Here is a 17,286-nt window from a genome sequence, read left to right on the forward strand (position 1 = left end):
GATGTGTACATGTCACTGTTTGCACCTATCATCATAGTCATAATCAGACAGCAGTGAGACTTGATTGGCCCATGCAGTAAAATGGGGTGGTCATGTTTAGAGATAATAGATGGGCTGGGCTGCTTCAGTCCAAAGTTGGTGCCTGATGTTTTTCAAAGTTTATTTTATATATTTATTTAAAACATTTATACCTGGCCAGATCTCCTCTGGCAGAAGACGCTTAACAAAACACCAAAAGCTGCAACAATGCTGAAAACATTGTAAGTCCCCAGCGACAAATAAAACAACAACCTGCAATTATAGAACACAGTTAAAAACATAGCAAATCTGCCAGCCAAATGAAATACCCTCTGAAATGAAAACATGCTAATTTTACACGCCCTCTGAAATGCAGCAAGTGAAGGTGCTCCCAGACTGGTAAACTGATCCATATTAATGGACCTACCACAGAGAAAGCCTATCACCCAACTGATGCCCCTGCCAAATGAACAATACTGGGCAAGGGATCCAATAGGGGAAAGCTGCCTGAAGAACATAATTGGCACATGGGCGTTTGCCTACATTAATAATTCTTTGTAAGTGAAAAACTGGGATTACCGGGTACCTGCTGATAGACAGCAAATTCCACAACCATGCTTCCACCTTGTGCATGATCAAAGGAGAAGTCAGGGCAATAAGTGGGGAGAAACAACAACACTGTGGCTAGCACTGCTCTGGGAATTCAAGCACTCCTCAGTTACTTCCTGGTGGTGATGTCACTCCCCCTGTATGGCAATCTTATATGCAACATACAAAGGTCTAAAATACAACCTTTATCTCTGTTGTGCTGATTTTTTTTTACTCTGAGGGGATTTTTGGCATGGAAGATCATTGGCAGTGCTGCTGGACCCCCCACAGTCTAAAGCAGTATAGCCCATTTTTCCATCTCACTCCATTAGATATACAGCAGAATAAGGTGGCAATGGGATGGCAGAATGCTAAGGTGGTAAAATGAACTATGGGACCTGCATATAGTCAAAGATCCCCTACATTCATAATTTCCTGTAAGGGATAGCCTGGGGCTAGTATCTTTGTTCCACACTTGCTCCTTTTTATTTGCAAGGTTTTTTCATGGAAAAGTATTAAGAATGCTACTTTCTCCCAACCATCTGAAGTGGTACAGTTAAATTGCCAGGTCATTCTGTTGCATGTATAGACCAAGAATTATGAAATTTAGTGGGACATTGAAGAAGAGTTGTTTTTATACTCTGCTTTTCTCTACTAAAAGGAGTCTCAAAATGGTTTACAATCACCCTCCCTTTCCCCCTCCCCTCAGCAAGCACCTTGTGAGAGTGTTCTGATGGAACTGTAACTAGCCCAAGGTCACCCAACAGGTTGCATGAGGAGAACAGGGAATCAAACCTGGTTCTCCAAATTAGAATCTTCTGCCCTTAACTACTCCAACACAGTGACCTCAGTCAGCCTCTTTTTCACTTTCCTAGTTAGACCTGGGAGTAATTTATAGTGGTCTTGTCTACTAATGAGAAGAGAACACTGTGATCTTGTGTACCATAATTGTTGATCCTTATTTCCACAGAACACAATAAACGGACACCCCCATTTCAGAAAGCATCAAAATTCCATGGACTGGACTATTGTGGTGGTTAGAGAAGAGATTTAGGCACATGATTCTTATACTCCCTCTGCTTGACTCAGAAATACAGTTTCCTTGACAACGCAAGAGGTTTGCACAAGGATATTCCTCACTTTTTCCGTTGTTGACCACTGGATTTGAAAAACCTGGACAATGTCACCTTCCATGGCTTCTGTTTACAAGGGGTGGTCTCACAAGAAGTTAAATTACATTCTACAATATAAAGTTCTTTGGTTGAGGAGAAGGGTTAGGTCCCTTAGCCCTACAAACTGAAAAAGCATGGAAAAGATCAGGAGGACTTAACCATGTAACCAGTAAAGATGGTGTACAGACTCATTTTGATACTTGTTTGAAGAGAAGCCAGAAATGTTGAAGCTTCTCACTTGGCAAAGAAAAATACTTGATAATGCGCAATAACTGCCAAGTGTCCATAACAAAAATTAAGAAGTGTTTATTCAATTTTGAGGTACATATTTTCTGCATTTATATGACACAAGACACAGAGTTGGCAGGTACCAGCCCTGATGCCCAAAGACATCCTTAGGTGTACACATCAAGTTTATCTACCACATCATGTACTATCAGAAGACAACAGATGGAGTACAGATGTCTGAAGAACAAATATCTCCAGGTGTTAGATGTAATTGGCACAGGGCTAGTTAACAAAACCAAACACAGACTCTGGGGTTACAATCCAGTCAAGACTCAATTCCAGAAGATGCTTAGAGTGCCTGTGCTAAGACCCTGGAAATGTAATAAGACAGTGCTTTTGAACATGGGCTGAGTACTTTTCCTATATGTCAAATTAATCAAATTAGCCAAATAGGATCAAACAAAGGGCATTCAGGTTAGTAACCTGATTCTTCTAGCCTTCTAGATTCTCACTTAAAAATATATACCCTGCGTTCAGTGCACCGAAAAGAGTAATTGCATACATGAGAGGGAACAGCCTAAGCTAAGAAAAGGTGAGAGGTAAATAAAACAGGCGAGGCGGGGCGGGGCGGGACGAGAAAAGAGAGAAAGAGTGACTGACTAATGGACTGGTGGAGGTAAAAGTGGTAGAAACAGATGGGATGATAAAAGCCATTACAGGAATAACTAACTGATAAGGAGATATTGAAAGGAGGGAGAAAGTAAGATAAAGGAAAAAACTAGAGAGACAATGTCATTTAAGTGGGTGGGTGGGTGGGGATGGACAATAAAAGGGAAAATGTGGCTCAGAGACAACTGGAGTTAAGCTGCTGAAACAGAAGGCCTTAGAACTCCCCTAGCTTCCCCTGAACAGCTTCCGGAGAAGAGTGGGAAATATAGACTGGGACTAGTCACTGCCCCTGCATCCCGCCATCGCTGTGGTTGGCTTGCTTTTAGTGCTGTGACTGACAAACAACAGTAGTGGCTATGAGGCTGCAGACTTTTACTCTATCCTAGATGTTATTCCAATTACCTTCTTAAGCAGTGGTTTTCAGTTATGAAGTGGGTCACGAGCCTCTACTGAGTTGCCACTTTTGCTACTTTATGGAAGCATCTGCTGCACATGGGCTGAGAACAAGGATAGTCTGCCTTTGAAAGCATGACAAGAGGAGTACCAAGACACAAAAGTTGTTTTTTTTTGCACAAACAGGTTCACTAGCTCTTCCTCTTCCTGTCATATGACCACAATGTCATGTGGTCACCTCTCATCATCTGCTTGCACCATGATGGGTCTTACCCGTTGTTGAAATTCACCTAGCAAGGTTGAGCAGGCTTCTGTGAAAAGGACTTTGGTGTATTTGTGAATCCTTTATAGAATCCTAGCAAAAATTAATCTTCAAAAGTGAATTGTGTAAATGGAAAATAAGTTGCAAACCAGTTGTTTCAGTAGGTTTTTTTTTTTTGTTAAATTACTGAAGGAAGTCCATGCCTATCAACCTTTACAAAGGCAAATGTCAAGCCTGGAGAATATGAAATAATAGGGGAAATAGATTATCTAAATTTGCACAGTGTATTTTCATCTGAACTATGTTAATAAAACTTTTGAGGACACGTGGAGAAAAGTAACTCACATTTAATGTTGCCTTACTACATTCACCAGTCCCAAATTATGCCACAGCTTCACTTCAGCAACATGGTGCAGATTCTGGCCTTGTGGTGGTCTGCTATTGTAGGAAATGGGGTGCTGGACTAGATGGCTCTTAGGCCCCTTCTGCACATGCAAAATAATGCGTTTTCAAACCACTTTCACAACTGTTTGCAAGTGGATTTTGCCATTCCGCACAGCTTCAAAGAGCACTGAAAGCAGTTTGAAAGTGCATTATTCTGCTTGTGCAGAATGAGCCTTAGGTTCTTCTTGAGTCTGTCTTTACCTTTAGCTGCAGCCAGAACCTGAACAAATGTTATTCAGAAAACACTTCTGCAGTTATAATATCTTATGGAGATAATGTGCATGTTAATATTTTACTTTTGCTCTCTGGTGGAGCAAAACAATACCGGGTGCCCTGCTGTTAAATGACTGCTACCAATGTTTGCAAATGTTACATGTATTGACTCGGTTTTAATTAATTTTTTATGAGGTGTGGGGGAGCAATTTTGCTTTTGGAAGTCGTCCACAGACAACAGTAAATTTGACCTATGATGACATGATTGACAGGCGTTTGGGTGTTGCTGCAGGATGTAAGCGCTGCACGCCAGTCCCTGAAGAGCGCACCCGTGCCATACACGTCTTTGCAGCGTTTACATTTTTTAAAATGTACGCTGGCAAATGTCGTGTATGTACATTAGGCAGTAATAAAAATGTGGTCACTGCGCCATGGCCACCGGATTCTTGTCGATCTAAGTGGGCGGCTAGCAGCAGCAATCGCTCATAGTCCTGCCTGCCCTCGGGCCCGAGAGAGAGAGAAGCGGCGGTGAAACTCTTGGGGAAGAGGGCGCGGGTGGGCGGGGAAACGATGCCGACCTGGCCGGTCCCAGGCTACTTTCCCTCTCTGCAGGGCTCCCAGGAGAGGGGCCGACTTGGCAGAGGCTCCAGCGTGTGCGAGGGCGGGCGGGCGCCGGTCCCAGGGGCGGTGCGGGGAAGGGAGGCGGGCTGACGGGGCGGGACGAGAAAGGAGGCGGGCGGGCAGGCAGGCGAGCTCCCGGCAGCCAGAGGCCAGCGGCACCTGTGGCAGAGCCGGAGCCGACTGACTTGGCGAAGTCGCTCGCTCGGAGATGCCGCCGCCGGGGCAAGAGCGCGCGGTGCCGGCTTTGGGGGCGCGCTGCAGGACCCTGTACCCCTTCTCCGGGGAGAGGCACAGGCACGGGCTGCGCTTCGCTGCGGGGGAGCTGCTCACCTTCCTGCAGGCGGGGCCCGACGGCGGCTGGTGGGAAGGAGAGACCGCCGAAGGGCTGCGGGGCTGGTTCCCGGCCAGCTACGTGCAGCTGATCGAGGTGAGCAGGGGAGGGGACGCATGGCTGGATACCCCCCGGGGCGTGGGGGAAGAGCGCGCCGTGTCTGTGCTTGGGTGGGCGTGAGTGGGTGCTGGTTGCAGGCTGCTTCGTGTGGCCGTGGGGGATCCGTAGTGCCTGGGTGGTTTGGTGCCTTGTCCCCGTCGGGGAGAGCTGGGATTGGGAACTTTGGGAACTGTTGTTGGGCGCCTCCTGTCCTTGGGGATCTTTGATGAGTGTTGGGTAGGCTCTGAGGGGTCGAGGGGGAGGACTGGTCGGGTAATTTTGTTTGGCGCAGGTAGATTGTTTCTTGAGAGGAGATCGCGTGTCGGTTTGTGTGTGTGTAAAGGGGAGGGTGAGATCAGCTATTGCGATTTGGGCGTGGGGAGGGTGGTTGTCGCGGGAGGTGTGAAACATGCGTGGTGGTCCTTCATGTCATACTGTGCTACATGTTGAGGGGTGGGGAATAATTTTGGAGGCTGCATATGTTGATCGACGTCTTCTGATATGTGGAGGAAGGATGCAGAATGGTGCAGGGGATTGCATCGTGTGCCGGGGTGCTGTTGAGGGGTGTGGGAGAGGATCTGCCTAAGGAAGTGGAGTGTTTTTCCTCTGGGTAGTTTTTGGGAGCAGCTTGATCATGAGCAGATTTTCAAGATGTACCTATGTCTTCGGACCCGCTTACCTGTTCCTCAGTGTGAAGAAGGCTGTTTTGAGAAGCACCTCTTCCACTGTGTGGTTTGTACTTAAGAAGAGCTCTCCACATTCCTGAGCATAGTTTTCTGAGGTGTGTAGGTCGGCCTTTTTTTCCTTTTCAAACCATGCATAACTGGTTTCTGACCATGTAGGACCCTTTGATGTGATATTTGCTCTGATAGAAGATCCAGGATGCTAACTTTTCTCCCTATGTTAGTGCCTGGCTAAAATGAACCTTGCTGAACAGCAAAGCACTCTTACGACCACCTTGCCACAGTTCTGCTGAAATGCACATAGATCTTGCCAGAAAGGCTATTTAAACACCCTGTTACTGCTTTCTGGCACTGCGAGTGTCATGCATATTCTCCTATGAGCCTAACTTTATTGTAATTAACCCACATGGTGTTTGTTAATTAAAAAAGAAAGCACCCTGTTTTGTCTGTTTTAATCATAACATGCTGTTAGTAGCAGTGTTTACAATTTGGCTGGGATCTGATAGATCACTCAGTTGCTCTATGGGTGCCCGAGGTGGAATGACAGGAAGGGAAGTAGCCTTGATTTAAAGCTGTTCTAAACATATGTGACACACGTTCCAATTAAAACGCATGAACTTATTTCTCAAATAATCAGCATTGCTCAGTTCATGCGATTCAGTTCTAAGGTGCGCATTGCTGCACAAGTACAGCTGCATAGTATTAATGTTCTATTAGCAGCTGTAGGCCAGTCTCATCATTTATGTATTGATGAACTTGGTGTTGTCAGTGATTGTTAGGAAAGCTATTAACTTAGTACAAGGAAGTCTAGAAAGGGACATCCTGGATTTCAGTTAGGAGACTTGCGATAGTCAGAAGGAAAAAAAACTGCATTTGATTAGTTTTCAGATCTTTTGGATCATACTCCAAACACATATCAGGTGTTTGCAAGCTGATTTATAGAATGTGTGAATCCTAGCCCTGGAGAATTTGTGGGCAGTAAGCTAAGGGAAGGTTTAAATGTCCCCATTTCTGTAGCTCCTTAGAACTTAAAAAAGGAGGATGGGGGAAGATCTTGATCCTGGATCTTTTGTTTCACACTAGTTTGGTTCCTGTTGATCATGTCTTCTAAAAAAACGCTCCTCAACATGAAGGCTTTAGGAAAGGATGCTTGATATCTGTGTTTTTACAGAGTTGCTTGTTTTGTGCAATAACTGCTCAAAATGTGAATTTGTAGTCTGCAGATCATATTCCTTTTGATGAAATTGTGCTCTTAGAGGGCATTTTTCCAGCTATGAAATCAAACTACTTTCTTCCTGGGAAGGGAAGGAAACTGTGCAAATTCATTAATTGCTGTGATGATTGTTGTTAGAGTGTGGTTCCGTAAATTCTACTCATCTTTATTGACAGCTGTTTATGACGTTCACAGTGATCAGAAATGAGATTGGCTATGCAGGGGACTGGTGTTAGAATTGCCATGGTCAAAAAGTGGAAATGTGTTCCTTGCTTATAAAAAATCCCTGGTATAACCTATGATTCCTGCTCTTGAGATAATTAAAGGCTGTGCCCCCCCCCCCCCGCCCCATGCATATCAGTCTAGTTTAATATATACTGAGGTAGTGGGGAATATCAGTATGGCTGGTCTGCCAACCTTCATCCATTCCCCATTTATGAGATTTCATGTTGTTAGCCCCAGATTGGAGTTTATAAAAAAGATCCTGCAAAGAGTGTGATATAAATGGGACACACTTTGAGAATACATGCAGGAAATGTTCTACCCATATTGCTGTCATAACTTCATAACGTGACACAAATCCAGAAGCTTGATTTAATTTTATTTTTGTATCTGTATTTATAAGATATCTTTCTGTCGACTATACAAATACTGTGAAAGAAAGGTCATCTCTCTGATCTCCATACACTTGCAGTGTTCTGGAATACAGACTTGGAATCTATGATTGGTGAACGTTAGTGAGGTCTGTGTTTTGAAATCTGGATATTTTAGTTTTAGGTAATTTGGAGGCAATTGTTGCTTTATATTTGTAGTTCTAAAATCTAGTACAGAAACTCTGTCTCATGTAGGGCACTTTTTTTGGTCACTCGTTGTACCGTAACAGTTTACTCCCTTTCCTGTTTTTGAAGGTGAAAATCTTTTTGCTGTGTAGGTAATACTGCATCTCCCTTATTACTGCTCTCTGCTGACCAAGTTTCTGAAATGGTTCTTATAAGTTGTTTATTTCTCTGTCAGTGTATAATTGCACACAATTAGTTTGTTCCTGTTAGGCCTGTTTCAGATGGTAGAAGGGTAACTATAACCCTATTTATACTGTAGGGCCTCCCAGTGTATATGGTAGAGTGGTTATCTGTGGTAATTTAAAAGTAAACTTGGTTAAAGATACATTAGTTTAATATGGTTGTACCCAACTGGACTATCAACATGGAACCTCCATCTTTGTGCATTTATGTATCTCTATGCACTAGAATTTTGAGGATATGCACTCTCTACGCAGGGAGCTAAATGCTGAAGAATAGGAACTTCAGTAAACTTATATAGTAAAGTTTTAATAAAATCTCTCTTTTTGCTGCCAAATCACATCTTATGACTACTTCTTGTTGAGTTTTCAAGCAAGAAACATTCAGAGGTGGTTTGTCATTGCTTCTCTCTGCATCGTGATCCTGGTTATCCTTGGAGGTTTCCCATCCAATTACTTGTCAGAGTCAACTCTGCTTAGATTCTGAGATCTGATAAGATCAGGCTAACCTGGGCTGTACAGGTCAGGGAAAGATATCTCTAGGAGGTAAAAAGATAAACAGAAAAAAAGGATACCAGGGACAGGTGTGAAAAAGATCAGGATTGTGCCATATCTTACAAAATGATTTACAGACAGTATTTAATGCCAAAAAATGGGCAAAGATGTACAAAGGTGTGTCAAAAAGATGTTGGAAGTGTCAACAGCCAGACAGGTCTTTTTCATATATGGTGGATGTATAAAGAGGCTGAGATTTATTGGGATATGATACTTAAGGAAATGCAAAAGATTTTGAAAAGAACAATTTTGAAAAAAACTGAGGCCTTTTTGTTGGGAATTAAGGGAGAGGACTTTGCTAAGCAATCCAGAACTCTGTTTATGTATATGATGACTTCAGCAAAGACTTTCTGTGCGCAAAAATGGAGAGATGATAAAATACTAACAGAAAAGAACTGGATTCTGAAAGTTATAGAATATACAGAAATGGCGAAGCTGACGACATTACTAAGAGACAACAGTTTGGACAAGTTTTCAGAAAACTGGAAATCCTTTACAGAATATCTTTTGAAGAACTATTCAAATAGAGAAGCAGTGGCAGGGTTTGAAATCTAAAGAAACTGGTATATTGTAATTACCAGAAGAAAAAAAACCCCATTGAATTAATTATATGCATGAATTTAGAGTTAACTTGTGCTTAAGCCTGACTTTTGTTATCAAAATAAAATTGATGAAAGTTCTGGATAGAAGGATCACCAGTTCTAGCCCACCGCTATAAAGTTCCATCATTAGTCCTTGTCAGACCTAAATATTTCAAGCTATACTATGCCTCTGAAGAAGAAGACTTTATTTACTATGCCACTGGAAGAGACAGAAAGGATGTTCTATCTCAAAGGCATCTACACAGCAAATAATTCCAAAACCGCATACCCCTCCCATCTCACTAATTTAAATTATGCAAAGATACTTGCTAAGTAATTCGCAAAATTAATTTCCTGTTACATGATAGGCGAGAATCCCTACTCTGGCAGGGATATTGTTTGTGAATAACTGCGAGCAATTTCGATTTTCTTTTTGTAGCCTTTTGTCAAAAAGTGAGCCTGGAAACAAGGAGAAATGGGTTTGGTGTCCTTTAGTACATGTCTGCCTTTTCATGCATTCTAGCCTGTGCAGCATCCTGTAATTCAGAAGATAGAAAAGTAGCACAAAAAGTTTGTTTTGTCCTCTTCTTGTTAACGTGTGTTGTTGTTAATTCCTGTTTGAACTGGCAAATGTCTTGGGAGTGTGTACAGAAAAAGAAGTCTTGACACTATTGTGTGCTTTCTAAGCCTAGGCCTGATTTGCTCCAAGATAGCTCATTGTTTTCTATATGTACATTTGATCCTAGGACAGTGATATTTGTGCAATATTAATATCATACAAACAGATTGTTTGGATATCTATCAAGCTTTCTTTCTTTTTGATGGATGACTTGGAGAAATCACTTATGTAAAATAGCAAAAGGCAATGTAAATTTTGCTCAAGTGAAAATTGTCAGGTCTTTTTATAGCTATTGTCACTTCTCAATTGCGTATCGCATGCAAAGCATAATGTGACATTCCAGTAGGGATGGAGACAGCTTGGGAGTTGGAGCTTCTGCCACCACTCTTCCATTTCTTGCAAGTTGTTGTTGTCTTCAAGGAGTAGCGGCTTTATATATCAATTGGAAAGAAAAAAAGCAGACTTTTTAAATAGGTCTGCTTGCTAGCCTCCTACGAAATGAGTTGCTTTCTCTGGATGCTTAAAAGTGAACGTGTTTGTCCTACTGTAGCACTGTTGGGCTCTTCTATTATCCTGCTGAAAGCTATTATTGCAGGAATTCACCCTTCACTTACAGTTGAAATTATAAGATGGATAACCTTGGGGTTATGCGATGTTACAGCAATAGTGGTCTATTAGGCACCTGTTAATTTGTGCCTTTCTTTCTCATTTCGTTGGTTGCATAGTGGTCATGTGCACATTGAGGTGCTTCTTTCCAGTATTTCTTTCTTCTGTAATTCGTTCGTTTTTTCTCAAGTGTGTATAGTTGCCCTGCCCATGTTCCAACAAACAAACAAACAAACAACGATCTTGACCAGAAACAAAGGTTACTGAGCAGATTATTAGCCTCCTTGAGCGGGAAAGTATATGTCCATGTTCTTTGGTTGGTGGATGTAAACATTTATAATTACAACACTCTGCTAGAAGCAGAGATCAGGTAGTTGCTAGACACCAAACAGTGAAAGCTCAGCCAGAAGGTCAGTGAATAACACTTGGCAGTTCCTGCCTCCCAGTATCAAACAATAATATAAGTACTTGAAGAAGAAGAAGAGGAGTAGTAGTAGTAGTAGTTTGGATTTATATCCTCCTTTCTCTCCTGTAGGAGACTCAAAGGGTCTTTCAATCTCCTTGCCCTTTCCCCCTTACAACAAACACCCTGTGAGGTGGGGGGGGGCTGAGAGAGCTCTGAGAAGCTGTGACTAGCCCAAGGTCACCCAGCTGGCATGTGTGGGAGTGTACAGGCTAATCTGATTTCCCCAGATAAGCCTCCACAGCTCAAACGGCAGAGCGGGGAATCAAACCCGGTTCCTCTAGATTAGATACACGAGCTCGTAACCTCCTACGCCACTGCTGCTCCTGCTGTGTAGTCCAGTGAAAGACAATAAATGCTTTCTATACATTTCTTTTTTTAAAAAAAGATGTCCTTAACAGGATTGTAAAGTCCATTTTAAAAAATGTATGTTGCCATTATGTTCAGATTTCATATTCAAACTAAATATATTATAGACCTGACTCAAAAATAATAAGAATTTTAATATTGTTTAACAATATAAATAACTGTAAAAATGACTATCTATCATAAGACAAGGGACCACATAAACAAACCATTACCAACTTTTTTCATTGCTGACTTATCGTTCCCAACGATTGGTGTCTTGGCTTTCACAGGGTTAAGTAGGTGACCAACAAAAGAACTTTGTTGGAGATTCAGTTGCTGTTTACAGTATGATTGGATGTTAAAGAGCCCCTTGCTTGGGTCCAGACTGGCACAGGGGAGCCAGTAATGCTCATCTTTGCTCAATTAAGAATACTTCCCCTGTTTGAAAATTATGGTCAGGGATCTGGATTGTTAAAACTATGCTGAATACAGAGGTTTATGTTCCTTTCCAAGGAGTGCCTGTTTGGTGGAAAGTGAAGTAAATGGTCTTGAGGATTTACAGTGCAGGACCCACTGTGCCATGGAAGTTTGCTGAGTGGTTTCATCACCCATACACAGTTCTGCATGAGGACTCAATCTGTGAGGTCTTGTATGAAGATACAGTGAAGGAGAGGAGAATGATGCAAGCTACTTTGGGTCCCTATTGGAGAGAAAGACAGGATAAACCACATACTTACTGTGGTTTAATTACCATGAACAGGGGCATAAAAACTCCCTGTACCAAATTATACTAAGTTTGTATTGCCTGCTCTGATTGGCAGTAGCTCTCCAAGACTGAGCATGACCTTTCCAGGCACATGCTACATGGAACCCTTTAACGTCAAGATACAAGGGATTGAATTCCTGGTGAGAAGGTGTGACTTTTGCAAGCCATAACTTGGCAACTCTGGGGCTAATCTTGTATCAGAAAACATTGAGCTTAGCTTTGGTGGTGCTATAATATGATTGGCAGTTTCTTCCTCTTGAGGACAATGCTTCCTGAGAGCTTTTCTTGCCACATGACTCTCTGCAGCATCATAGACTGTGGTTCCTTTGTGCAATCATGTTGATGGTGTAAGTAGAGGATGGGAAAGACAAAGAGTTGAGGAACTGGATTAAAGGATGTGAATACTCAGCTTTGTTAACTCACGGTTGATTCAAGCAACTATTTTGCAAGAAAGTTAATTTACTATGGAAATGGGCTGAAGCAGAGCTGCTCAAAAGTTAAGTCCACTTTATTCAGTGATGCTGACTCCCATGAAAGGTTTCTTAGAATTGTAGCCTTTATGAATTCACCTGGATGGAATCTTGATGGTATTTTGTGATTGGTGCACCAGGTGCTGGCAGTGTATCTTGATACTAACAGCAACTTGCTGGAAAGGCCCAGAGTGTGTCTTGTGTATGTGTTTTATTTCTAAGGCAAAATGTTGACACTTCAAATAAGATAATTACTGTGTGTTTTGTCTCTGCATGCCCTGGGTACAGACGGTTTCTTTTTCTACTAAACCCGATAAATCTAGAATAATCCAGGTAAAAATAACTCTGAGAATGTACCTCTGTCACAGGTACTTGGGAAATGCCTAATCTTGATAAACTCCTCAGAGCTGAACGTAATACAGTAGCCCACCCAGTATTATGTGAGCATGTCCATGTATTGAATGTATCCAGTGTAGTCTCTTCAGCTCTAAATATGAATGAATATCTTGCAAGGGAAATAAATATGAACTGCTAATAGAAAGAAACAAGTGAAGGGCCTGCAGGGGCTTAAGGTAGGGTTGCTGCGCTCCATTTGATAGCTGGAGATCTCTTGGAATTACAACTAATCTCCAGATGACAGAGATCAGTTCCCCTAGAGCAGGGGTCCCCAAACTACGGCCCGGGGACCAAATGTGGCCCCCTGAAGGCATTTATCCGGCCCGCCAGGCATGGCGGCGATGGCTCCATTCATGTGCAGTGGGGGCTCGAGGGAGAGGAGGAACCGGCCCCAACAGCTGTTGATTGCAGTTACATGATGGCACCCCCAAATCTCCATGAATTTTCTGACCCAGAGTTGGAAACCTTACATGTGGCAACACCTGCTCCGCCCTTCCCTCTCAGCTACTCCATGTGTTGCTCTCAGGCTTTCTGTTCCGCCTTACTCCCATTGGCATCAGCCAGGCTGTGGCGAATAAGCTAAGCTGGCATTGCTAACAACAGGGGAGGAAAGAAAGACCAGGAAGGTTACCCACGATCCTGGGATTTAGATGGAATGCTTCATTGGGAAAAGTTCTGCTTTTACAGGGAAGGTGATTCCCTACACAGCCTCCCCAACAATATTTGGAGCCCACCCTGTACTTGACATACTTTGGTCACTGTTCTAAAAATAGACCATGACAGAAAGGCTGAAAGGTGAAATCAAACATTTTACAATCATTTGTGCATAGGAATTTGTTCATAGTTTTTTTAGTCCGGCCCTCCAACAGTCTGAGGGACAGTGAACTGGCCCCCTGTTTAAAAAGTTTGGGGACCCCTGCCCTAGAGCGAATGGCTGCTTTGGAGGGTGGCCAGTTTGGTATTACACCTTGTTGAGGTCTCTTCCTTCCCCAGCCCCCAGCTCCAAAATCTCCAGGTATTTCTTAACATAGAGTTGGCAACCCTAGCTTTCAGGGGGCAGATTGCTTTTTCCTGTGTACGCACCCACTTTTTTCCATGCTAGCCCCCATAGCCCCCTTTCCTGTTTCCTTCTTTCTTTTCCACCTGACAGCCAACCGACCTTTACTTGACTCCCTGTCTTCAACTTTCCCTCCTTCCCTGTCTCTGGGAAAAACCCTGGTGTTGGCATTTGCAAGTGTCTGTCACAACCAGTCATGAAAGTGTTAAGTATCTGTTTGGGTGTAAACAGGATGCTGAGGTCCCATTTTAATGCCTGACCTATTGATTAGCTATTGGTCAGTTTGGATAGCCATTGCTTACAAGTTTGTGAGCAGGTATACATGAAGTTATGAAGTTAACTTGCTTTCTTTGTTCTCAGAGATTCTAGCCATGGGCTGAGACAACTGTAAATATGAAACAGTACAGTATTTATTGTTTTATCTCCATGTTATCCTAACCTTTAAGCTAGTAAACTTTTACTATGTAACTTGCTAGTATCTGGGTCTTTAATGGTATCTGCTAATAAAATATATCCACCAACACCTAGCCACTGCCATTGTAGTTTTAATATGAGGCAGGTCTGTTCCCATTGACTTGCACCTCACAATTATTGGGCTGCTGCAACTCTAAGTTGTCTGCAGTGGCAGTTGATAAATTTTAAAATTGTGTGACATTTCATTTGTGGTATTAAAATAAATCCACAAATCTGTGGTGGAAAGAAAAGATGTAGAATTTTGACTTTGCTGTCATTTCTTTAAAAGTTGGCACTAAATGTCAAGAAAATTTCAAAAATGGTTATAACATTGCCCACCCTAAGTACCAAAGAGCAAAGCAGAAACCATTTATGAGCTATGTCTGAGGAGCTCTGGCCATTTCAAGCCACACTGCTGTCTGTCCCCCACGTCTCCACTTTTTAGTGACATGAATAAGCTTGGAACTACCAGAATACTTTCTGAAATGTATTGTTAAATTGTATTTACTTCATTTATATCCTATTTTTCTCTCTCACGGAGACCAAAAGTGGCTTACAATATTCTCTCCCCTGTTGCATCCTCAGAACAATCCTGTGAGATAGGTTAGTCTGAGAGTGTGATTGGTTCAAGTTACCTGGCAAGCTTCCATGGCAAAGAGTTTCAAAGCAGTCTCCAAGATCCTAGCCTTGACATTCTGACCAGTAAACTGTGCTGGACAGTCTGCCAAGTTTCCCTCAGACTTTGTAACCTAGTTAAAACCACACTTAAACTTTTCAACCCATAGTCCTCAGCCTGCCCTATAGCTTCCCCATATGTCAGAAAGTCTGCATCTGAGAGCTTTAAGCCTACAGATACCATTCCAGATCACTGCACTGCACTAACCTTGGCCTGAAGGGATAGAGCCAGATCTCTGACCTGCATAAATAACATTTTGACCCTATCTGCCCAAATGACAGACTCCTGTATCCTTTTCCATCCCCTTCACTGCCACTGCCATCTGAGGGCCCTGATTGTCTGTGTCTGTCTCTGTACCACAAGAATAGGGTACAAGGGAATGGCCTTGGTTCTGTTTATCACAACTTATCTTTTCCTTCATTAATGTATCTTATTGGGTTGGATCCTGAATCTTGACCTGAAAGCCATCCAGAGTTTGAAAAGGAGATTTGCTGTGTGAGAGAATTGCTTAAAGGCCTCCACTCTTGATGCACAGATTATTTTTAAAAAGACCCACACACAAACCATTAAGCAGTTACTATACTAAAATACTTAAAAACTCATGACAGTAATGAAGCAGTTTAGTTGTTTTGTGTGGACAATTGCTTATGGAAAATTCTAGTTCACGTGTTGATGATATATTCTGTGGGTCATGGCTCTGGCAAAACCTGGTCCAGGTTAAGTAGTACTTAAAAAAAGAATATGTTCATTTCTTGGTGGTGTGGGGATAAGTATAAGAGCGCATTTGACATACTGAGGGTGGTCCATGACATAGCTGAGTTTGCTTTTTTAAATGGGTGAGACTCTGACCTTTATTATGCCCCTCTTCCGCTCTTGGCAGTCCCCTGCCTCTTCACTTTACAGACAGAGGTCACAAAGATGGCCTGGAAAAGGGCATGGTCTGAAGAACTTGGCTTTTCATGTGCTGCATAATTCCTGCTTCAATTAGTTTTGTGGGCATTTTGGGCTTCGTTTAAAAAGCTGAGTGAGACCCATTTACACTCTTTTCTCCAATCTCATGATTTTGAAAGTGCAGTTAACTTCTGTTTTTTTAACTCATTTTACCCAGAAGGTTATTTGAGTTGTGTGTGGTCTTTGTGGTGCTAGGTGGTTTTTGTATGTACTTAAAGGCACTTCCGATTTTTTTCCAGACTTCAGTTGCAATAGTTCTAGAGAACCCTGACTTTAGTCTGTTTTACAAAGCTCATTGTACAATATTTGTGGTTTAGCACATCTGGGACAAGCAGTGGGAGGATGGAATTGACCAGCCCTAATTTGTTGGCCGGTTTGATGAAGTAGCATTTGTGTGCCTTTTAGATCCTTTTTCATGTTGCTATGTTGATTGCATGTGAACAGAACATGCAGACCAGCTGAGAAGAGTCCAGTTTATTGATGAGATTAATGCTCCTTTTTGTTGCTGAGCAACTTGCCTATATTTTTGCAGTCAACTCTTTTGATTACCACCATGCACCATTTATTTATCAGGTACCAGTTTCTGAATGATCTAAAACTGTTTGTTCTTCTAGCGCACACAAGTGCTTTTCTTGACCGCTACCTGAATTCACCTTTCTTTTTGTTTGCTTTATACATCTGCTACCTTCACCAGGTGTGTCACAGAAGGCACCTCTTTTTTTAAATGTTCCCATGGTATATAATTGGATCTTGATGAACTCTTGGGTTCCAGCATTTTTCTAGGTTTTAAAACTTTCTTTCAAAAGAAAAAAAAGATCAATAAGGGGAAAAGCTCACCATCAACAACTAAATAGAATGAAAATGTATCTATAGAGACAAAAATGTAACATCTATGGTGGCAGATCTATGCAGTTGACATTTATATGCTGTGCATTCAAATACTGATAAAATTCTGAGATTCTCAATCCATTGATTTACTGGATGTGCACGTTTATGTCTCCACTGTTGTAGTAGGAATCTTTTAGTTGTAGTCAGGGCACAGAGGATCCATTTTTGTTGACCATCGGTAGACCTCCAAGAGACGGCAATCAGTTTAAATGTATGTAACCATCCTCCAAATTCAATGAACATTCTAATACAAAATTTATATTAGTAGTAACTTCTTCCCAGAAAAACCAGATGACTGGGCATGCCAGAAGCATATGCCAGAAGGGACAAATCCTGTGAGTTACACCACCAAAAGTTGGATATTTTTCGCCATCATTTGCTGAAGAGTTGCTGTAGTGTCCAGTGTATCCTAAATATACATATTTTTGCTGAATAAAGTCTTAATTTAAGATCCATAGAGGAAGCTGGGATAAACTTCATGGTGATATTCCCTTTCTTTGTAATG

At 42.1% G+C, this 17,286-nt stretch overlaps 1 protein-coding gene across 1 annotated transcript in view; it reads left to right on the top strand.

Annotated features, from left to right (window-relative positions):
- The first annotated feature begins 4,740 nt into the window (after nucleotides 1-4,740).
- The window catches only part of GAS7 (growth arrest specific 7), a 137,542-nt gene continuing 124,996 nt past the window's right edge, over nucleotides 4,741-17,286 (top strand). The window contains exon 1 of the mRNA XM_048489943.1: nucleotides 4,741-5,035. Coding sequence (XP_048345900.1) covers nucleotides 4,817-5,035 — 219 coding nt within the window. The 5' untranslated portion in view covers nucleotides 4,741-4,816. The remainder of the gene's footprint in view (nucleotides 5,036-17,286) is intronic.

Source organism: Sphaerodactylus townsendi, linkage group LG03, assembly GCF_021028975.2.
Source record: "Sphaerodactylus townsendi isolate TG3544 linkage group LG03, MPM_Stown_v2.3, whole genome shotgun sequence".
Lineage (NCBI taxonomy): Eukaryota > Metazoa > Chordata > Lepidosauria > Squamata > Sphaerodactylidae > Sphaerodactylus > Sphaerodactylus townsendi.